Source organism: Chinchilla lanigera, unplaced genomic scaffold, assembly GCF_000276665.1.
Source record: "Chinchilla lanigera isolate Chin_1 unplaced genomic scaffold, ChiLan1.0 scaffold00031, whole genome shotgun sequence".
Lineage (NCBI taxonomy): Eukaryota > Metazoa > Chordata > Mammalia > Rodentia > Chinchillidae > Chinchilla > Chinchilla lanigera.
The window spans coordinates 2347929-2371010 of record NW_004955432.1 but is presented as its reverse complement, the minus strand read 5'-3'; the positions used below and the strand labels follow the sequence as shown (position 1 = coordinate 2371010).

The following is a 23082-nucleotide window of genomic DNA, read 5'->3' as shown; positions in this document are numbered from 1 at the left end:
CATCTGGACATATACTAAAACAGGACCTGAAGGATGGTACTATTAACAATGAGAGGTTAGCCAGAGACAGCAGTTTTAGCCCCAGATACCTGGGCTGGCCTTAGGAAAAGCCACTTTCCTGTCCACTGCCTGCTTTTGTTTGGGTATATGTCTCATAATCATCGTCGGTGAGGCCCTTCCCTGGTATAAATCCCAACTGCAGCCCTAAGTCCATCTTGAACTCAACCCAGGACTTAATCTTCACACAACCCTGACTTTGCCAAATATGTTTCTGATGACCAACGATGAATGTTTGCTGTTTAACCAATAGTGCTAAAGAAGTGGCCTATATACCTATCAACAAATGAATGAGTAAATAAAATGTTTATATATATATATATATATATATATATATATATATACACACATATATATGTATATATTAAACAATGGAGTACTGTTCAGCCATAAAGATGATAAATTTGAGTCATTTGCAGGAAAGTGGGTGAATCTTGAGATCATAGTTCTAAATGAAATAAATCAGACACAGAAGTCTATATGTTGCATGGTTTCTGTAATTGAGAGACCCAAACTGTAAGTAGTTTAAAGAGTAAAATAAAAGAAAGATGAGGAGGAAGAAGAAGTAGGCTCTGCAGAGATGAAAAAAGGGAGAGGGGGCTATGGGGAGTAAAAATGACCTATATGTCACATGTGCATGTACAAGTCCCTAAAATGAACTAATTATTATCTATTGAAAACACACTCATAAAGATATTAAAAAGTAAAAATAAAAAAGGAAAAAGAAAAAACCGATTCAATCTTTTATCAAATCCTGGCTTCTTCTCTTTGCTAGCCCCCTCTTTGTTCAAATTTGAAGGAAATTATTTTCCCAAATAGGGAGCTCAGAGGCTCTGCAGGTTAGAAACTCATCCCAGCACCATGGGCACGAACCTACGACACCCCATCTCTGTGCCCTCGCATGTGACATGTGTTGAAACCAGTGGTTTTGCTTGCCTTAGCCAGAGTAATTTCCAGCCTCAGAGAGGGTGTGCATTTCAGCTGTCTGGAGTTCCAAGGCTGCAGCCTCTACATGAGAGACAAGTTGGACCCTCCAGGAGCTCTAACATGAGCTGGATCAGAATAACCCATGGACCTCTCACAGTGCTGCCTCTCTCCAGCTGATGTGCTTATTTGGGGAGCTCTGGCCTACTCAAAGTACATTCAAAGGCTAAATAAGCCTGTGAGGAAAATGTCTATGGTACGTCCCTGAACAGAAAGAAGGGATACACTGTAAGGAACAAAGTCGACTGAACACAGCTTCCAGGACGGAGCAGCCCCTCACCTCGGTGGAGTAGCTGCCAGTGTTGCTTCTTTTCCATTGGAGGCACCCAGGCATGTTTGACAGCCTTTCTGCTGTTGCCTAGCAACCCTTGCAGCATTGATTATGCATGCTAAGAAATAGCAGCTATTGTCCTTTTTCCTTCTCTAGAAGGAGCTGACTTCAGTTTGAAATGCAAGGCTTTACCTTCAGATTTCAGATTGACAGATGTCAGATTCCTGTAAATTCTAGTGAGTCTCCCAAATGATCTAAGAACTCAGGGGATCCGCAGGAACCAGTTTAGGATGTAAGTAGCTCAAAGGCATGTGCAGGTATTCAAGAGCACATGGGAGCTAAACATGTCTCGCTTATACTTCTTGCTTTTTGGGATTCAGCTGGATTGCTCCTTTCTTGATATTTTGGTTTTTCAGTGAGCTGGGTTTGTCAATCATTTTTCCCTTTACACTGAATTACAGTCAAGGAAGCCACATAGCGGATGAGAAGTGAAGAACTAGTCTTTGATCAAACTGAGTTCCTTTACCTTTAAGTAACTGAATCTTCAAGGAAGCACCGTAACAGTTTCCCTGCATTAACTCTTAATGTAGGGTAGCTATTTTTGGCTTTATCCAAGCTGCAGTTCCTACATTTTTTTGAACTATGAATGCAAGCTGATTTTTTGTTCTTTAAATGTAGCCACAAGTCTGCTTTATAAGATCTATGGCCTCGCTTTTCCCTCCCTATTAACTCAGGGTTATTTCTAGAAACAGAATGCGGACTATGACAGAGACCTTACAAATCATATATATAGAGCCTGACTCGTATTGTACAGGTGAGAAAACCAAGACCCAGAGAAGTCGAATGACTTCCTAAGGAGTAAGTAAAAGGAGTCAGAGGTGCCACAGAGAAAGACTTCACAAAACAAATGGTGAAATCTGCCTTCAGCAGACACCTTTTTGGTATCTGACTTAGAACATTTGTTTCTCAGGTTTTTGAATTTCTTCTCTCCAACAGAGGAAGTAGTGGTGTTCTTCTCCAAAAAAGGTTTTAGAAAAGTGAATTGAAGCCAGAGTCCAGTCAAAGCAGCAGCCCACACTTTGCAGGCTTTGTCGTCTTTGGATGGCCCTGCCAGCCCCTAGGTCCAGGCAGCTTCCGCTCACCCATCAGCTCTCAGTTCGGGCTGCTCTTTGGAAGACTTACTTTTGATTCATCCCCATCCCCACAACCAAATCAGATCTCCATGGCATACGTCACCGAGGCCTCTGTCCTTGTCCTTTACGGCATTTGTCTGGGCCTCTAAATTCTATATGCATTTATGGGCCTACTGAGTTAATGCCAATGAATGTTTGTCTCTCTCGTTTCTGTAGAATATTCTCCAGGGTAGAACGCAGGCCTTTTAGTACATTGCCTGATATGTAGCAGCATATAATAAATGCTTGTTGGATAAATGAAGGGATGGGTAGGTAAATGGTGGAGGGATAGATGGATAGACATACTGACCACAGAAAAATAGCCTTTCGATAGAGTAAAGAATTGGCATTTGCTGTTTCTAGGTAAGAAACTTATTTGGTGAACTATTGATAGTCATAGATGAAAGAAACCATAATGATGCTATATAATAATGTAATCTGATGAAAGATCATTTTACAAATGGTGGAATTACTGTATAGTAATATAGAATTACTATATAGATACAGAGACTTATTATTGATATTCTTTGCTTGATGGCCACATTTTGCTAAGGAGAAAACTGGAAACCAGGGAAGATTAATGACTCATCCAATGTCAAACAGCTTGAATGAGGTCATCTAATATCAAGCCCAGTTCTCAGATTCAGTCTAGAATTCATAGTGCACCACATTTCTATTTGTCAAAAATATTTCTTAAATTTTTTCTTTTTAAATTTTATTTTAAAGGGAAAAGAACAGAAACAAAATAACAAAAACAAAAACAAAACAACACAAAAACAATAAAAGCAATACAGAATTTTAAAACAAGATGATAGGAAATTAACAGTGGTTATTGTATTACATATTGCTATCTTCAGAATAGTTGCTCAGATTAACAGACATAGGTATGCAAGGCTGATCAAACAATTAATGTGCGGCTCAGTATAACAACATGAGGAAATCCAACACAATGCTACTTACCAAGCCATATGAAGTAGCATGTTAGTTATGTTCATCCACATGGAGAGATGAGAAATTTTTCCAAGTATAAATTTAATTCAATAGCATAACTGGAAATAGAAAAACTGGATTCCTGTGACAGTGTGTGAACCTCAGGGAAATGTAAGCAAAATCTCATAATCAGCTTTCCTAAAAAGAAAAAAATAATGTTAACTGGAAATCAAATTTAAAGTAGTTTAACCTAAAAAAAATTTATTGGCTCCTAGGAATCCCTGCTACTGGAAAATCTAGTTACTTTTATACTAGCTTCAGGTACTGCTGGATCCAGACAATCAACAGTTTTTCTCTGCCCCTGTTTTTCTCTTTTTCCCCATCTCTTGGCTCTGCTTTGCTCTATCTTGGCTTTGTTCTCAGGTAGATTTATCATGCTGTGATAAAACTGTTCATCCTTGCGATCCAAAAGTAAGGGACCTCCCCTTTCCCAACAATTATGCAAAACTTCAGGAGCGACTCCTGGTCTCTCACCTTGTGTTATAGGACCAGATCCTAAGCCCTGGAACGGAATATTCTGGCTGTGCAGGTCAGGATCTTACACCCATCTCTTGTAATGGAAGATGGAGTCAGTATGGAATGAACACAAGGAAGCATCAGTTCCCAGGAATAATATTAGAGGTGCTATAGCCAAAGCAAGAGGGAAAGAGACCTTACAGGAAATAAATGAATAACGGAGAACTCAAAATGACAGCTGCAGGATAGATAGAACTCACTGTGATGGGAACAGCTGGGCTCCAAGAGCTTGCTCAGGATCTGAGGTAGTCCTTGTGACTGTGCTTTATTTATCTTCTCAGTAGAACACTGGGGAGTCTCCTTGGGGGTTTCTTCTAATTTAGTACCACTGTTACGTCTGCTGCTCCCTACTATTTTGCTGCTGCTTCTACACCAACTACCACCCATAATGTCTCCATGATTCACCTTCTGTTTCTTCAAGAAGTGAAACACTATGGGTCCAATTATTGCAATTAGTCACACACTATGCCACTTAGTCTTTGTGTCATGCCACCTTGCTCCAATCTAATCGTCCAAGGTGCCACATGCTTCCAAAGATGCCACTTTCAGGAAAGGAGGCAATTAGGGCCACCTGTCTCAGAACATGTAAAACAGGTCAAATATAAGAGTTCATTTCTGGAATCTTGGAACAAGGAGACATTCATACATGAGGAACAGCATGGAGAGACCACTGACTCCATTACCATGCCCATGTTTAGCTCTAAGGCAGATGGCTCTTTTTTTCAAGACAATCATGTCAGTCCTTGCATCTTGTTTCATTATGAGGTTATTCTCCCATCCTTTCCTGTTCCTCTGCTTCCATCCCATTTTTCCATTCTTGCTGACACGTGAAATCATTGTTCCCACACAATGGAAGTTGATGCCAAGATTATTAACTGAAAAGAACATTTCAATATCACGCTAACGGAGAGTTCATATGGATGGAGAGTTCATATCACACCTTGGATGAGGTGTGATTAAAAACTTTGGTGAATGTTTACATTTAAAAAAAGTATTAGAGTAAAAGACCTATCGACATTAATTGCCTTGAAAATACTTTCCCTCATTTTGAACACATCCCATCATTCTTGCCGCTGCCTGAAGCCATCCTAGAAGCCCACTTTCATGAGTCTCTGGGGTTATGCTGCCATCACTGCCTTGATGTCTTGAACCAATTAAAAAGGTTTACCTTTTATGGTCATCTTGATGTGGAGGAAGCCGGAGGTCACAGGATGTCAGATCCAGTGAATGCTGCGGATAAGGATGCACTGTAACATTTTTGCAATGCTGCCTTTCTGCTACAGCCTTCACTATATTTCTTGTCACACCTCCTAATGACATTGACAGAGACGTCTTCCAAAAATCCTCCGGAAAGTAACAGTAATGGTGGGATGAGTGTATCTGAATAGGGGGAACATTCTGAGGGATATTAATGGCAACGTGTCTCTCATCTTTTATTTATATTTTGTTTTAACTTAAGCACTCACGGTACGTTTTGGCCACCTCTGTACTTTAACAGGATATAATGCTGCACAAACCACTATTGAATCTATATTTATAAGGGCCTAGGAATAGAAATTCTGGCACTTTTAACAGTGTTTTGTTAAAAAGCTTGATCACTTTCATTGTGCAGACATTGTTTAATAGATCCATATTTTTCTTAGGTGTGGGTACATTCCTTTGTGGCATATGCATGTGTGTGTGTGTGTGTGTGTGTGTGTGTGTGTGTGCGCACACATGCTCACGTGCAATTGTAAGGTACAAATCAGAGTGTTCCTTGTAAGAATTTCTTGTACGCTTGAACTAGGAAGGCCCCAGTTATAAAGCTGCACTGCTAATATCTCTTTCCAATAACTTCAACTTTTAACCTTTGATAGGGGGTCTGTTTTTTGTCTTTTCAGTCACTTCAGTGACCCTCTTTTTGGCTTGTCTCCAGTTTATTCACATCTTTTCTGAAAAGCTAAAACAAAAACAAAACATTTCATTCTAACTGGAAGTTGGACTTTGGCCATGGTGGCAAGAACACCAAATCCTAGCCATTGGGCCACCGGAGCTCTAGTTCCTTTACTCTAACAAGAACTTATTTGCCACAAAATCTGCAGGATTCATTTCACACCTTTGTATCCCTGGAACACATGCACTGAAATCATTGTGTTGTCTTCTGATTTACTTAGATGTGCTGAACCAATTCATAATTAAGTTAGGGTCTATCCTGAACCATCAACTTCACTAGGTCTAGTGAAGTCATCTTGGCCGATTTTATGTTGGTGTATTCAAAGCCTGGAAATATATTGCACTTGTTTATGTTGGTGGTCAACTTCTGATTTGTTCTTTTAATTCTGTATTTTTCTAATATAACAGTGGCTATGAATTAGTTGCCTATTGTCCTAAGACAACATTCTCTACTATACGCAACTTGTTGAGATATAAAAGCATAACCCATCAGTGCCCCCCCATTACTGCAGATATTTTGAAGTATGTGAATCACAACTTAACCTGTGTTTGCTTTTGAATGATGGCCTTGTTAGACTTGAACCCTTAGAGCCAGGATGGCTGTGGAAAAAAAGATAGTAGCAATCAGTACATGGCTGTGAATCTTGTATTTGAGGTTGTTACTTGGTACATAATTAAAATCCTTTCAAAGGCTGGTTACATGTAATTTACTGAGTGGACATCCATGCTGTGTTGGTTTCTAACATGGAGAAAGCATCAATTCAGTGTTTCCACTCATTATTATCTTTGTACAGTTCTTTAGTCTCCATATTTCTAGAAAGATTGGGGAGCTTTATTGTACTTTCTGTCTTTAAGACTTTATTTCAATCAGGTTCTTTCTTTGAGTTTATTAAAATATACTCCTCCAAAGTTCACTCGTGTAAGAATTTCAGAGATACTTCTTTTACCTTTCCTAGGGAAGGATCTATTATTTAGAAAATTATGACCAAGTCTTACTCTAAATTCTGGGCTAATCATTGCCTGTGAGAATCTTAAGAAAGGTATCTGCTTCAATTCTATTTCAGATTTTTTTGTTTTAGAGAAATTTTCCAACATTCTCGAGACAGAGATTGCCCTCATTATAGCCTACAGAGGTAGGTTTTGTAGAACATTGCTGTCCAATAAAAATGTGATTCACAGATATAAGCTGTGTTCATAATTTTGAATTTCCTATTATGCACAATGAAAAGATAAAATAAACATATAAACCATGTTAATAGTTTATTTAATTCAATTTATTTATATTACCATATCAACATGTTAATATTAAAGATTAATAAAATATTTTAAACTATTTTATTCATACCAAGTTTCCAAAAGATTGTGTTGAGTTTTCAATTCATGTTTTGGTACATTTTAGATGTATATAATGATCACATTCATCATACGGAATGTGTACCTGTACATGATATATCTGGACTCTTCTGTTCCCCCAGTCCCCTCACCTCCCTTTAACTCCTCTTCCCCTTCTTATTTACAAAGCTTTGTTTTCATTTTTTCTTCCATTCTCTTCTTTTTTCTGTTCCCTTCCTTTGTTTCCCCCTCCACACTTGTTCTCCTTCTTATTTGAACATCTTCCTATTTTCCAAAATTTATCAACTATTTTGGTTCTTATTTACCCTTGCAGTTTCTCACACCAGAGAAACAATATGATATTTACGTGTGTATCTGATTTATTTTCCTTAAGAGTATGGTCTCAAGGTGCATCCATTTACCTAGAAATATCTCCTTTATCCTTCTTTATGTCAGAGTAGTACTCTATTGTATTAAAAGACAGATCTTCTTTATTCATTCATTGGTTGATAGGCATTAAGGCTGTTTTCAAGATTTAGCTATCAAATTGTGATGTTATAAACACAGATGTGCATATATCACTGTGGTATGATGTTGTTAATTCTTTCAGGAAGATACCGAGAAGGATAATAACTGGATCAAATGGAACTTCAAATTTGAGTTTTTTGAGGAATCTCCACACTGATTTCCACAGTGGTGGCACCAGTTTACACTACCAGCAACAGTGGGGAAGGTTTCCTTTTCCCCACAGTCTCCTCAGCATTTTTATTGGTTGATTTCTTGATAATAGCCATTCTTTCTGGAGTGAGATGGAATCTCAGTGCTTTAATTTGCAACTCTTAAATGAGAGTGACGTTCAACATTTTTTTCATGTATTTATTTGCTGTTTGTACTTCTTCATCTGAGAAGCGTTTGTTTCAGATGCCCATTTTTGGATTTAGTCTGATCAGGAGAGTCTGACTTTTTCAGTTCATTATATATGCTAGATATTAGTCTTTTGTCTGGAGAACAGCTGGAAAAAAATTTTCTTACTCTGTGGGTTGTCTCTTCACTCCGTTGATAATTTCTTTTGTGTGCAAAAACTTTTTAATAAGATGAAATCCAAGGTGTTGATTCTTTGTGGTACATTCTGTGCAATTGAGGTTTTGTTAATGAAGTGTTTGCCTACACCTGTGTCTTCAAGAGTCCTCCCTATTCTATTTTCCAGCAGATTTAATGTTTACATCTGCAATTTTCCATGCTGTTTTTATCACAGTAGCTTTGTAGTATAATTTCAAGTCAGGTATTGTGATGCTCCCTCCCTTGTCTTTATTGCATAGAATTGTTTTTGCTATTCTAGGATTCTTTTGGTTCCAGATGAATTTTAAGATTGTTTTCTCTAGTTCTGTAAGGTATGCTACTGTTATTTTTATTGGGACTATATTAAATTTGTATAACAATTTTGAAAGTACGACCATTTTTGCTATATTGAGACCTCTTATCCAGAAACAGGGGATTCTTTCCATTTTCAGATACACTATATGATCTCCTTTTACAGAACACCGTAGTTTTCAATATAAAATTCTTTTACTGCCTTCATTAGATTAAGTCCTAAGTATTTTTATGTGCTTGTGAAAGATGTTGTTCATCTAAATTTTTCTTAGTAAGTTTATTATTCATGTACAGGAATGCTATTGACTTCTGAGCGCTGACTTTGTATCCACCTATGCTGCTGAATTTGGTTATTACATCTAGATGTTTTTGGTAGAGTTTTGGGGGTCATCTATGTAGAGTATCATGTCACCTGCAAATAATCATGATTCCTTTCCTATCCTCATTCTTTTTACTTCTTTCTCTTGTTTAATTGCCATGGCTAATGTTTCCAGAACTATATTGAACAGGAGTGGTAGTAGTGAACATCTTTGTCTTGTTCCTGATTTTAGAGTAAAAGCTTTTAGATTCTGACCATTTAGTGTAATGTTGGCTGTTGGTTTGTCATATATGGCTTTTGTCAGATTGAAATAAAGACCATCTTTTCAGTTTTCTGTAGGGATTTTATCATGAAATGATGTTGGGCTTTGTTAAATTCCTTTCCTGTGTCTAGTGAGATGACTGTGTGGTTCTTGCCCTTGGTTCTCTTAATACAATGTGTTGCATTTACTGGTTTGCATATGTTGAACCATCCCTGCATCCCTAAGATGAATCCTACTTGATCATGGTGTGTAACCCTCTCTATGCTTTGCTGTATTATTTTGCCAGTGTCTTATTGAGGATTTTTGTGCCTGTATTCATTTGGCAGATTGGCCTATAGTTCTCTTTTTTTGTTGGATCCTTCTCTGGCTTTGATATCAGGGTAATGCTTGCTTCCAGGAATGAATGTGAGAGAATTGCTTCCCTTTCAATTTCATGAAAGAGTTTGAGAAGTAGTGGTGCTAAATCTTCTCTAAATTTCTTATAGAATTCAGCAGTGAATCTGCCAGGCCTTGGCTTTGTTTGGTTGATAGTTTTTTATTTACATTTTTAATTTCATTGACTGATATTGGGTTACTTAGAAATTATATGTCTTCTTGATTCAACTTTGGTAATTCATAGATGCTTTTAAGCTAAAGCACATTTCAATTTAGAATAGCCACATTTCAAATTGTAATCAGTGACATGTAGCTGTTGGCTACATATTGGGCAGCATTTGTCTAGAAGGTCTCAGAAGAGTAAATATTCTAGATTAAGGTCACAGTCTATTTATCTGGCCTCTCCTTCCACCTATATTTAGAAGCATGTGATCATTTCTTGTCCTACAATATCCTATTATATCAATTTTTCAAACAAGGCCTCTTGCCTCTCTAATTAGCTTCTCATTGACCTTAGTATTTTGCTCTCACATTTTGGTTTAATTTTGATTTTCCCTTTTTCTTACTTATATCCTGCCTTTACTAGCTCCTCAGTTCTGTGTTGAAATTTATCTCATGTCATTGCATTATTCCAGGTCTGAATTGATACATACTCCAGGCAATCTTGCTATAGTTCTGGATGAGACCTCTACCTGGGGTTTAGAAAGGATGGCAGCTTCTGAGTGTTAGGAAATTCACCAGCAATAAAAGAAATGAAGGCACAAAGCAGTCAGCAAGAGTAAGAAACCAGCAGTGTTCAGTGATTGGGCCAATCTGCCTGTCAACATTAGATTTAAGTGGAGGGAGTTAGGGTGGGGAGCTACCATCCCAGGCTTATGGTCTCAGTGCATTTCCGTGAGCCTCTTAGAAGCAGCCAAGCCTCACACAATTGGGTACCATCACTATCAGCCATGCTACACAGCAAAGATGATTTTCATAAAAGGGGTTGATAGCAAGATTTTTCACCTTCTGCTTGATGTCTGGCTAGGATTCTACCCTTAAAAAATTCTGTCCTTAGAGTGCCAAATTCAGAAGATGATTTTGTCCAAGTTTTACCACCATATTTTTCTGAATCTCTTAAAATAGAATTAGTCATAATGTAGAAAAAGGACCCAACATACAAAATGGGTAGGCATATAGAAAAAGGCCAGCTTTGTGAGATACATTTGTCCTACGAGTAGTAAAATCTCTTTTACATCCAAAACGTGTTACTGAAGAACATTTGACATTGCATTAAGCAGGCCACTTTCCTTAGTGATTTGCTATGGGGATGTGGGAATATTACACGCTTGTTAAATTTTCAGGTTGATGTTTCCAGAAAGAAAATCTTGTTCTCCCTCTCACCCTACCCCGCACTTACAAACTATCATTCTTGACTCAATACTATATAGCTAAAACTTGTACAGAAAAATTATATGTAGGGTCTGTTCATGCCTTGAAAAAATGACCTAAATCGTTGGGCACCTTTTCCAACTAGAAATGAGCTCTCTCTGCATCTCAGACCAGCATCTCAATGGAATGACTAGGTGTCAGGGAGAGGTGCAGGCCAACAACTGGATCTCTGGAGGTAGCTTGATGCTCTCAGGAGAGAGACTGCCAAGTAGAAGAAGCCACTGGCTGCCAGCACCACTGCCTCATGCCTCCAGCTGGCCCCTGTGCCTGATCCAGGCATCTGTTGGTTCCCATGGACTCTTATGCGTACAAATTGAAAACAGGCCTGGTTTCAAATGTAAGTCACACAAATGACCTTCTCTCTCAAGGACTCCGGTAAAGATATCCCAGTTAACAACTCCCACCACTCTTCTAGCAACCCAGGCTGGAGGGTGATATGAATACCCTCACTGCAGAGGCGAGTAAACCAGAGTTCAAAGAATTTGAGGGCAGAGCTAAGGTTTGAACCTGTATCTTTCAATCTTAAGCTAGAACATCTTCCATGAAGCCCATCAGTGGGAGGATTTGTACTTTGACGGGCAGGAGAAAAAGAGGTTGGGATCCAGGCTCCAGGAGAGTGCTTTAGACAGCCCTCCTCAGCCTGTGAAGCAGGTTCCTCTGCCTGTTGCCCTTTTCTGGCTCTTTCTTAGTTCCCACTCCTTAGTTGAGCTCATGTTTTGCTTTTCAGATGATGGCTCACTTTTCATTCCTTTCCCAAGTTCTTTTGTTTCTACTTTGAACATACCTTGTATGGCAGGGGTTATTTAGCTGCTTGGCACTTGATTGGGCAGCCAGTAAGGGAGACCAGAGTGCACTTACACATTCACAGACCAGTACTCGAGACAGTCACACTGAAGACCATAATGCAAGTCAAATGTGAGGCATGCTATGTATGTGCTTTGTCCAGTGAGCCCAGGGAAAAGACTTGGATGACAACAACTGTTGTCTTCATTTCTTCTCAGTCCATCTCCTTGCCTCAGCTGCTATTTTACCACCAAGAAATCAGCAAAACAAAACAGTGGGTGGGATTTTTTTTTTTAAACTCACCAAAAGCATCCTTATGGGTAAAACCAGTCTAAACAAAACTGTCAAGAGAAGCATATTCGCCTACCTATGAAAAGGGACACAAAAAAGTGTAGACTGAATTCTGCTAAACTAAATCTGGAGGCAGAGGGGTTGTGACAAACTCCATGTCTTTAGAGTCAAGGGAGCGACTAGACCCCAGATCTCAGCCGCTGTTCATCTTATTATATGAAGAGATGAGTTGTTTCCATGGCAACGGTGCATGCGCATTTATGCCTCTTTGAGCACTTGAGAGTCCATCTCCACTCAGTTTCCTAAGCAGAGCCTGTGGTGCTTGTCAAGACCCTTCTCAGAAACCATGTGCCATAGGGAAGGTAGCAAAATGATTCCAGAAGCGGCTCAAGAAGCCACTGCCACTGGCCTAGCAGCAGCTTTGCCTGTGATCTCTGCCTTTATGTGTTAGGTTGCCGCTGGCAAGGGCACTGTAAGTCCTGCTAAACAGAGGTAGTTAAGGAAGACGCTAGACTCGGGGCTGTGAGAGCTGACCGCACTTGGTGATCATGCACTGCCCCTACCCTTCTTGTGGCTGACTCGAGTGGGCCCTGCACGCTCACTATTGTCCTCTTCATATTGAAAACTCTTCCTGCGGTGGACTCAGGGATGAGCACTCAACCTCATTAAGGAAGAACCCAGGCTCCCCCAAGTTGCTGGGAACTCCAACAGACAAGCCTCACTGCCTGGCTCCTCAGAGGCCTCTGAAATTCCACCCAAGCTGGTGCTGTCTCCCAGAAGTTGTCCCCCTCCAGCGACTTGCTGTGAGGGGCAATGCAGACTCAGAATAGCTCTGTATGTTCGCCCCATGGGCCAGATGAGGCTTTGTTAAACTAGCGTCACAGCTCAGCTTCACCTCTGCCAAGCTTTCCAGCAGGTGTGGACCATGCGAAATGCTGGGAGAAATGTCCGGCCCTGCTCATCTCCGTCTCAGTTCTCAGTCTGTTTACAGGTGCCCCAGGTCGGGCACTTCCCTGAGGAAGCCACTTGGGTAATGACCACCAGGGACATGTCAGGATTCTTGGACACTAGATGCAGTATTCAGCTCACAGTCATACAAATCCGATGGGCACCAGTGCTTCCATCCTGTTCTAGTACCATATTTGAGGGAATATGTGCGTCTATGTTCTCTATGTAACTGTGACAGTGACCAATTGCAGTCTCCCTGGAGGAGGGATTCACACACTCAGATGCTACCCCTACCAGGAGTGACTTCAGTTGTCCCTCATCCTTGTCCCTCAGTCAGAAGCAACGCCTCCCTTTCTGAACTCTTTTGCTCTTGGCATTTGGTTTTTGTGACCACTTTCATTCATAAGCATCTATCAAATAAAACACACCATGTGCCCTGTGTGGTGCCCAGTGCTGGCAATGCAGAGAGGGAAGGCATGGAGAAGAGGGGAACTCAGACTATACTAGATACAAGCAAGTCAACACATTTAGGCTATATTGTTGTTGGTGATATGGTCAGTGATACAATAGAAGTAAGTGTGAAGTATGTTTAGGAGAGTTACCCAGCAGGGCCTGGGGTCCATGGGGCTGCGGCAGCAGCAAGAGGTGTTCAGGTGAGATTTCCTAGAGAAGTGGTGGGGAGCTAAGTCTTGGGGTCTGTGTTAGAGATGTGAGTTAGCTACCTACAGCTGCTGTAACAAATTACTACAAACTCAGTGACTTAACACAAATTCATTCTCTCACAGTTTTGGTGGTCAGATGTCCAAAATCAGTTTTACTAAGCTATAGTCAAGGTGTCAACAGGGCTGGTTCCTTCTGAAAGTTCTAGAGTTCCTTGGCTATCCAGCATTTTGAAGCTACTCACATTCCTTAGCTTGTGGTCCCTCCCTCCATCTTCAAAGTCAGCAACATAGCATCTTCTCTCCCTTCACACCAGTATTTCTATCCTTACATCTTCTCTATCTTTGCTGTTATAAGAACTTTTGTTTGGTGCTGGGTTCACTCAGCTAAATCAGGCTAATCTACACATATCAAGATCCTTAATTTAATCAGATTGCAGCTTCTCTTTTACCAAGGAAGGCAACAGATGCACAGATGCTGGGGATTAGGATGCAGAAACTTTGGGATGAGGTGCTATTAAACCTCTGACATCAGTCTGTGCACCCAGGCTAGCATTCTGGGCAGAGGAATGTGCAAGGGAGGGAAGCCCAGCTCACTGTCATCTGCGCAGCTGCAGATTTCACAAAGTGGAAGTGTAGTTCTGAGAGGGGGATGATGATGATCATGATGGCCAGAGATGCAAGGGAGCAGGTTTTCAGGACCTCGGTTTTGAGTGTGACTTATGGTAATTTTTGTGCCTTATATCTCTATTTGGTCATAAGTGCCTGAGTCAGGATCAGGTTCAATGTCTTCTTGATGCCACAGCAGCTCTGCTTTGGTGATGGCTCATGACAAGACTCAACCCTTTACCAACACATGACAGCTTTGGACCCCGCAGTGGCTGTGTGGTCTGAAGGGAGATCTGGAAACATCCGAGTCCAGTGGACATGCTGCTGACTATCTTTATCTTGGCAGTGTGACTGCTCTTCTTGAAGCTCACTGTGTAGGGACATTTCTCGAGCCACTTGTGTGAGGGGGCACAGGCTGGAGAAGGCTTTAGTGTGTTACACAGAGACTAGCCAAGTTATCCTTGCTGAAGTGGGAAGATAGTCCATGAAGGCTCATTGTCCTCTTCTTTCTTCTGAATCTTCCCATTATATAAAGTTCTCCAGAAGATTCTGTGGGCAGAGGTGAACTGCACATATTATAATATGCAGCTCAAAAGGGACCAAAATGGGAAGCTCTCATGGTAAACTCTAGGTCCGGAGCAGAGCTAGAAGACATGTGTACTGCAAAGTGAGCTGTTATCTGTTACATAGATAGGAAACTGTGAAAGTGCTTGGTAAACTACAAAGTGCTGCCTATCCATGAGGAATACCTCATGGATAGTTATTAATATAAACATTGTTTCCTCGGGAATTAGGCTGTTTTCCAATCTTCTGTGCAATAAAAGAGATAAATGTCTTTTTCCTCTAGAATTCTTAGAACCCACTGATGAAACTCCTTGTTGATCAATTTGCCCTTTGATGTCCCTGGTTAAAAAAAGTTTTGCTTTTCTCCTCCTCTGCATCTCCTCCCCAGACACTGAAGGATGCCAGCGACAATGCACGCAAGGACTTCCACCGCGAGGCTGAGCTGCTGACCAACCTCCAGCATGAGCACATTGTGAAGTTCTACGGTGTCTGCGTGGAGGGTGACCCACTCATCATGGTCTTTGAGTACATGAAGCACGGGGACCTGAACAAGTTCCTTAGGTGAGGGAGACCAGAGGGGAAGCTGGGCTTGAGGAGAAAACCGACTTCCAGCTCTGACAGTCTGGAGGCCAGGACAAGGAGTTCCTGGGAAGGGGCACCTTCCTGTCTTTAGAACTGCCCTTCCTAATAACTGTCCTCACAGATGCCAGAGAAAGGAACAGAAGAAAAAGAAGGCCACAGTGTCTTTCTTTTTCCTCAAGCAACTGGCTCTACATGGCGATGCTGAGGACTCGATTCAACTTGCTTTTCCTGAGCATTTATTACATTAGGTGGCATGTACTCTAGAGATGGGTGTCTTAGAGGGCCTATGGAGGTTTGCAAGTGGGTAAGAAAATATTATTCAAAGCCCAAGATCCTGTAAGAGCTAAGGTACCAAGGTGCGTCCATGAAAAGTGTGTTCAAGTGGGAGTGAAGGGTCTGGGTTAGCAGACTATGTGATGAACCAGGGGAAAGGTACAGGGAAAGAGCAGGAGTTCTCAGAACTGGGAGGGTGTTGTTTGGACTTTATTGTGGTGATGGGCAGGTCAGCAGTTCAGAGGACATACACTAGAAAGAACAATGCTCCCAAAGAATGAAAGGCTTTGAAAGGGAAAATGAAGAGGTAGAACCACACATAATGCAGCCACTGACGCTTCAGGATCATGGATATTGCTGAAACCTCAAGGTCATAGAAATATGAACAGCTTCAACCTGTGGACTTTCAAATTAAGCAGCCTCTAGAAGAAAGCAAGTCAGGCAGAGAAAAATGATGACTATCAAAGGGAGTTGTTGGGTCGTTAAATAGGATTAATGTCACTTAGATCCCTACCATTGGCCCAGTTAGGTTTAGTTCAGCTTCTTATGAAGTCCCCTCTCTCTAGTGTGGAGAGGAGGAGGCACAGAAGGAGCCAGAGAGAGAGAGCTTAGTGTGAGTGTAACCCACCTGAAGAAAAAGCTGTTTTGGAAAGTGAGGCTACCACCCACAGTGGAGGAGGCTCTACCCTCTGCGGAAACACAGTGTAAGGCAGCGTGAGCAAGGACCTTGTCCTCAGTCATAGGTGAAGGGGAATCTCAGTTTTGCATCTCCTAGTTAAGTATCACAGCTTCCCTAACAAGAATATGGAACTGGCAGGGTGGCATGAAAATGGCGCTAGAAAGAGTAGAGAGATCTTTTAACATAGGTGCAAATAGAATGCGTGAACTGAGAAGATCTTTGGCTTCTGCTGGCAATGGTTGTGCTGCTAAGACGGTCACAAGATGAGCTGATCTTGATAAGCTAGAGGATGTCGGTGGTCACCCTGGGGTGGCCCACAGTGAATGTTACCATCCTCTCTTTTCCTGGAAAGAGAAAAAGCACGCTGAATCAGGCCTCCCACGGTGAAGGAAGTCAAGCGATGTCTTAGCAAAGACACAGATGGAAGTGACATATAGAATACTAGGAACCGAAAGAGTCAAGAGGTCCAAGTAGTAACAGTTAGGAGATCCAGGTTCTCCCAGGAAGGGCTGCATTATCCTTCCTGTCCTGCATCAGTTTCCGGCACCCCATCAGTGGACTTCTGGGTTCTTCTTTTTATTTTTTTTTGTTTTGTTTTGTTTTTTTTTGGTTTTTCTCCGGTACCAGGAACCGAACTCACAAACTTGCGCTTGCCAGGCAGGCGCTTTGCCGCTGAGCTAAATCCCCAGCCCCTGGGTTCTTCTTTTTAGAGATTTCTACTCGTAGGTGGATCCAAGTGAGATTGTTTTTAAGTCTTGTCTGGTTCTGACATGTATTTCTTTTACAAATTGGCTGGCTCAAATCCAGAAAGAGTAGCCACAGTGCTGCCTGGGGTATCTTGGTAAATAGGGCAACTTAGAAGAAACAGGAAAGATGTCAATAATAGAGGCAGACTGACTGCCTGCACTTTTGGCCTCAGTTTTCTTACCTTTAAAGGGGGTATAATGTCCCTGTCAAGGACAAATGTGAGGACTGTGTTAAGGGAAGGTAATCAGTAATTGTCCCATTGTCCTCTGGACCCTTCATATTTTCCTCTCCAAAGTGGTCCTCTCTAAATGCTGTAGCAAAATCCAGAAGTACTCACCTGTACACAATTGAATGCTTCTGAGTATGTCAATTGTGTGTATGTGTTGTTATTGTATGTGTGTGTGTATGTGTGAGAGACAGAGAGAGACAGAGAGAGACAGAGACAGAGAGAGAAAGAGAATTACTACTTGGTTCTTTCACTTTCTGACTCTGTCAGCCACTGCCCTCTCTGCTCACCGCTTCCTGAAGGAGCAGGTGCCTGGCTCTGCCTTGGTGTCCTGCACAGGGTGTGAAGCAATTGGAAACCTACCCTGCTTGATTTGAGAATCTTCTAAATGCTGGATGCAAGAGCACTGCCATGCAGAGTGAGGGAATCAGGTGCAGTAATGCCTTGCAAGGCTGGGATGTCCTCTGTGTGGAGGAAACTTGGTGTACAGTGGTAACTGATGGTCCTGCATGTCCTTGGCACTGCCCAGCAAACACAGAGGTCTTCTGTTATTGCGCCATCCTTCTCATCCATCCAAACGCTCACAATGAGCACAGCAGGGCCAGCCTGATGCTAGGCAGGGTAGGAAAAGAGGAGGAAAACATAATCCTTGTTTTCAGGGAAAGCTTCTCAGTTTTCCTCTTAGAGTCACTCCAGAGTTCCCCTCTAGCAAGGAGAAAGAGAAGTGTTGTTTTTCAAACAATTTCAATTGATATTTATTGAGTACATTCACAAGTTCTTTAAATGTTTCAACTTGCATAAATCTGATAAAATAGTAGCACCATCATTCCCATTAATGTTTGAGGACACTGAGTTACACAGTTAGCAAGTGACAGGACCAGATTCAAACTCCTGACTTCCAAGTCTATAGTCTGCATGACAACTGTGAGATTCATTATACACTGTGCACGTATATGGAAAATCACACTATATCCCCCAATACACATCACTATTATCGTTCAGTTGAGTTGTTTGAGTTTAAATTTTGAAATAAATAAGCTCACTTTAATTTGAAAAAGCAGAAAGGAACTAACATGCTGTACAATACCAGAATAAGCACAGTGTGGTGAACTGCCAGCCACAACCCATGCTGGGGACAACAGCCCAGGAAGGCTGAGCAGGCTGCGGGTCAGGCCCTGGGCACTGCTCCTCACTGCTCAAGCCAGAGTGAGGGTGCATCTGCACCCTGGAGACTGTTCTCCTAGAAGAGGGAAGTGCATCTTAGTGTTCTCCCGGAAGAGGAAAAGTGCATCTTAGTGTTGTCCTAGAAGAGAGGAAGTGCATGTTAGTGGAGATGTGTGTCTAAGTGTTCTCCCAGAATTGGGGAAGTGCATCTTAGTGCTCTGCTGTAATTGGGGAAGTGCCTGTTAGTGTTCTCCTAGAGGAAAGGAAGTGCATCACGGTGTTCTCCTGGAGACGGGGAAGCGCATGTTTGTGTTCTCCTGAAAAGTGCATTTTCATGTTCTCCTTGAAGAGGGTAAGTGTATATTAATGTTTACCTGGAAGAGATGAAGTGCATCTTAATGTTCTCCTAGGAGAGAGAAAGCACATCTTAATTTTCTCCTGGAAGAAAGGAAGTGCATTTCATTGTTCTCCCAAAAGAGAGAGATGCACCTTAGTGGAGAAGTGCATCTTGGTGTTCTCCTGGAAATGAGGAAGTGGAATTTAGTGTTCTCCTAATAGAGAGGAAGTGCATCTTAGTGCAGATTTTTGCATCTTAGTGTTTTCCTGGAAGAGGGAAAGTGCATTTTAGTGTTCTACAAGAATGGAAGTGCATCTCAGTGTTCTCCTGCAAGAGGGAAGTGCATCTTAGTGTTCTTCTGGAAGAGGAGAAGTGCATCTTAGTGTTTTACTAGAAGAGTGGGAGTGCCTCTTAGCGTTCTCCTGCAAGAAAGGAAGTGAATCTTAGTGTTCTACTGGAAGAGAGGATCTGCACCTTAGAGTTCTCCCTGAAGAGGGGAAGTGCATCTTAGTGTTCTCCTGGAAGAGGGGAACTGCTTCTTACTGTTCTCCTAAGAGTGGAAGTGCAGGTTAACTTTTCCCATAAGAGAGGAAGTGCATCTTATTGTTCTCCCAGAATAAAGGAAGTGCCTCTCAGTGGAGAAGTGCATCTCAGCATTCTCGTGGAGAAGGGTAAGAGCATCTTAGTTTTCTCCCAGAAGAGAGGAAGCGCATCTTAGTGTTCTTTTGGGATAGGGGAAGTGCACCTTCACTTCCAGGATTGGCAGGAATCACCTATAGACTTTATGTTCCTCTTCAGACCTTGTTCAGAAACCCAGCCTGTCCTCCTTTTGGGGCAGATCTTTCTGCTTTAAGGAAGTACCCAGAAGCTTCTGCTGATAAAAGAGTGCTGTTCACAGAGCCTGTGTGAGCAGCTGAAGAAGCTGCTTAAGGATGTGGGACCATCCTCCCAGCCAGGACGGCTAGGATGAGGACAGCCATGCCCTGGAGGGTCTTCAGCCTCCTGGGGCCTGCAGAGTGGAAGGCTGAAGGATGGGACTTTGCAGAGAGGTTGCCTTTTGTATAGGCTTCAGGCCTTCCCTCTGTCCAGGAGTCATGCTTCTGATTTGTCCAGTTTTCTAGGGTTACAGTAGGCTGTGCCTTATCTACAGTTTATTTCATTGAACTAAGTCAATGGCCACATTCTTTAGGTCTTTATTTGGGATCTTCATTTATGTGCACCTCTAGGTCCTTGTCCTGGGTGTTGAGAACTCAATAAAGTTAAGAAAGTAGAGCGAAAACTTTCCCCGTCCCTGAAAGCAGTGGTCCTCAACCTTTTTGACCCAAGGGACCAGTTTTGTGGCAGCCAGTTTTCCATACAGAGGAGGTTTCACACCCTGCCCTCCACCCTTCAGCTATCTGCACAGGCAGGCTCCTTACAGGCCACAAACGGGTACTGGTCTGTAGCCCAGGGATTGAGGGCCCCTGCTCTAAACAGTTGGGCTGGATTAACTGTTAGTGAAAGGATACTTTGTGTTAGCAGAGCATAATTTGTCTTTCCTTACCACCTGTCTATATCTTTTCCAGAAAAAAAGGTGTTTTTTGTTTGTTTGTTTGGTTGGTTGGTGGACTGTTTGGAAAGCCTTTCCCTCTGACTTTCCACTGAAAGGTTGGGAAGCATTGTACCATCTCAGTCCATTCTCACATGAAAACCCTCAAAGACATTCAGTGAGTTAGTTTTATTCATTTTATGGAACGAAGAAACAAGCCCAGAAAGGTTATTTTACCCAGGGTCACACAGCCATTGTGTTAGGCTTGGATTCAAATTCAGTGTTGATACGGACACCGCGTTTTGGGTGCTAGAGTCTCCCTCTAGAAGCAGTTTTTAGGTCCTTTCTGTCCTGAACAAAGAACTGCTCAAGACAAGCACAAAAACACAAATAGTAGTGAAGTTTTACATTTATTAAAGATAGCAAAAGACAAGAAAAAGTGCTCTGCAGAGAGAGTTTGGGCCACTAAAGATAAGAAAGGAGATGCACTCCGCAACCACCAGGTTGGCCACTGAGAGTTCACAGTGGCCTTGGTTTCACATAGCTCTAAAACATGTAAAACAGAACAAAAAGATTTAAAAATACACCAAAACTCCACATTTTAAAGTATCAGACTCTCCCCAGCAAAGGAATGATTGTGAGTGGCTCAGAGGAGCCCTCCTATGTGTTTCCCTATGTGTTTCAGTGTTGATACGGACACCGCGTTTTGGGTGCTAGAGTCTCCCTCTAGAAGCAGTTTTTAGGTCCTTTCTGTCCTGAACAAAGAACCCTGTGCTGAGCACAGGGCTAGGAGGAAGGTGGCCTGGAGCGAGTGGCATTTTTTAATGGGAATGAGAGTCCTGGCTTACCCTGGGTGGGTGAGGACACCCTGGGGATCTGCTGAACTGGGCACAAGGGAGCTCCACAAACACCGTGGCCACTGATGAGGTAGACGGAAAGCTCCGGGGCTGGTGGTGATCCCTGCAGGGATCAGTCTGGGGCTCGGGTGCTCTCTGCCTCTCTACTGTGTGAGGCTTTGTGGATGGGGTTGGCATCTGTGGGATGCTGGGATGCTCTGGCCACATATTTAAGAGAGCCCCTCTCCCCAGCATTTTCCTTTACTAGGGCTATTTTTTGCTCGTGAGTCAGAAGCTCTGGCCAGGGTTCTGAAGTCCCCAAAATGCAATTCTGTCAGCATCAGAATGGGGGCATCAGGCAGGCTCCTGAGATCCCAGAATTCCACACCCGAGGGGATGAAACAGCCTGGGTGCTCTAGCGGCTTTAGAGGCAAAGCTGGGTGCTGCGAAGCATCTTAGTCTTTCACCGGAAGTGAATGATGCGAAGCATTTTAGTCTTAGTACCGGAAGTGAGGCTGGCAGACAGCCCCTCTGGTCAGAGTTGAGGCTCCAGCTGTGCCTCCCCTCCATGTTTTCCCTAGGGCGCATGGACCTGATGCAGTGCTGATGGCCGAGGGCAATCCACCCACGGAGCTGACCCAGTCACAGATGCTACACATCGCGCAGCAGATCGCCGCAGGCATGGTTTACCTGGCATCCCAGCACTTCGTGCACCGCGACCTGGCCACCCGTAACTGCCTGGTGGGGGAGAACCTACTGGTGAAGATCGGGGACTTTGGGATGTCCCGGGATGTGTACAGCACTGACTACTACAGGGTAAGTGGCTCTTTTTTCCTGGAGATCCCCACTCTGCCTCTTTGTTGCAGCTGCCATGCCGAAATATCACAGACCAGGGGACTCAATAGAAAGACACTCCCCACAGTGCTGGACGTTGCATGTGCAAGGTCAACGGGTGGCAGATTTGACTTCCTTTCAGGCATTTCTCCTTGCCTGCAGGTGGCTGCTTCCTTGGCATGTCCTCACTTTGTTTTTAATTCGCCCAGGCCCCCGGTGTCTCTTTCTATGTCCAAATCTCCTCTCTTCTTGTAAGGACACCAGTTATGTTGGAGGAAGGCCTTCCCTCCCTGTGGCCTTTCTTCGCCTAATCACCCCCTCAAAGTCTGGTGTCAAGTGCATTCATAAGGTGGAGTACTGGGGGAAGGTCTTCAACATATAAATGTTAGGGGGACACAGTTCAGCCCATGATACCCTTCCTGCCTTTCTGCATCTTCCTAGAGCAGGGTGTGACATCCCCAAGAGGTACATCCTCCACAGGAGAATTTCCAGAGGAATCTGAGGCATTGGGTGGATTTCTGGTAAGCATGAGAATATAGGATTCAGGAGAGCTTAGCTTTAATTCTGTATACTGAAGCCTTTGTTCTGGGTCTTATTCACTTGAATAATAATATACTAGATTGTGGGAGCCCCCTTAGAGAACTATGTTGGTTGAAAGTGGTGCAGCTAGTGGCCTTTGAGAAGTAAGAAATGCTGTCTTGTCCCTGAATAGGTACATGTAGCCTGCCAGCGGCTCCACTGATAAAACCAGTAAGGGGTAGAGTTAAAGGCAGGAATTCAAATCCCCTGATTACTCAGAATTGGCCTCCTGCGAATGTCAGATGGACTAGCTAAGATCTTGGGAACTTGAGGGTGATAGAGAATGGCATTCCTAGAAACACTGAAGTTGATAGAGTGAAGGTTTGAGGCGGTATTACACAACCCCATACCCTCTATTTGGTTTTGTTTGAGTCACTTGACCTCCAAGGGGAGAGGAAGGAAATAGCAAGGGAGGGTGTAGGGAATCACAT

General features: G+C 42.6%; 1 protein-coding gene across 3 annotated transcripts in view; it reads left to right on the top strand.

Annotated features, from left to right (window-relative positions):
- Ntrk2 (neurotrophic tyrosine kinase, receptor, type 2) overlaps positions 1–23082 on the top strand; it is a 345349-nt gene that overhangs the window by 258621 nt on the left and 63646 nt on the right. For all 3 annotated transcript variants that reach the window (XM_005387932.2, XM_005387931.2, XM_013516029.1), the window contains 2 exons: positions 15255–15427; positions 21820–22054. In XM_005387932.2, the coding sequence (XP_005387989.1) occupies positions 15255–15427; positions 21820–22054 (408 nt within the window). The remainder of the gene's footprint in view (positions 1–15254; positions 15428–21819; positions 22055–23082) is intronic.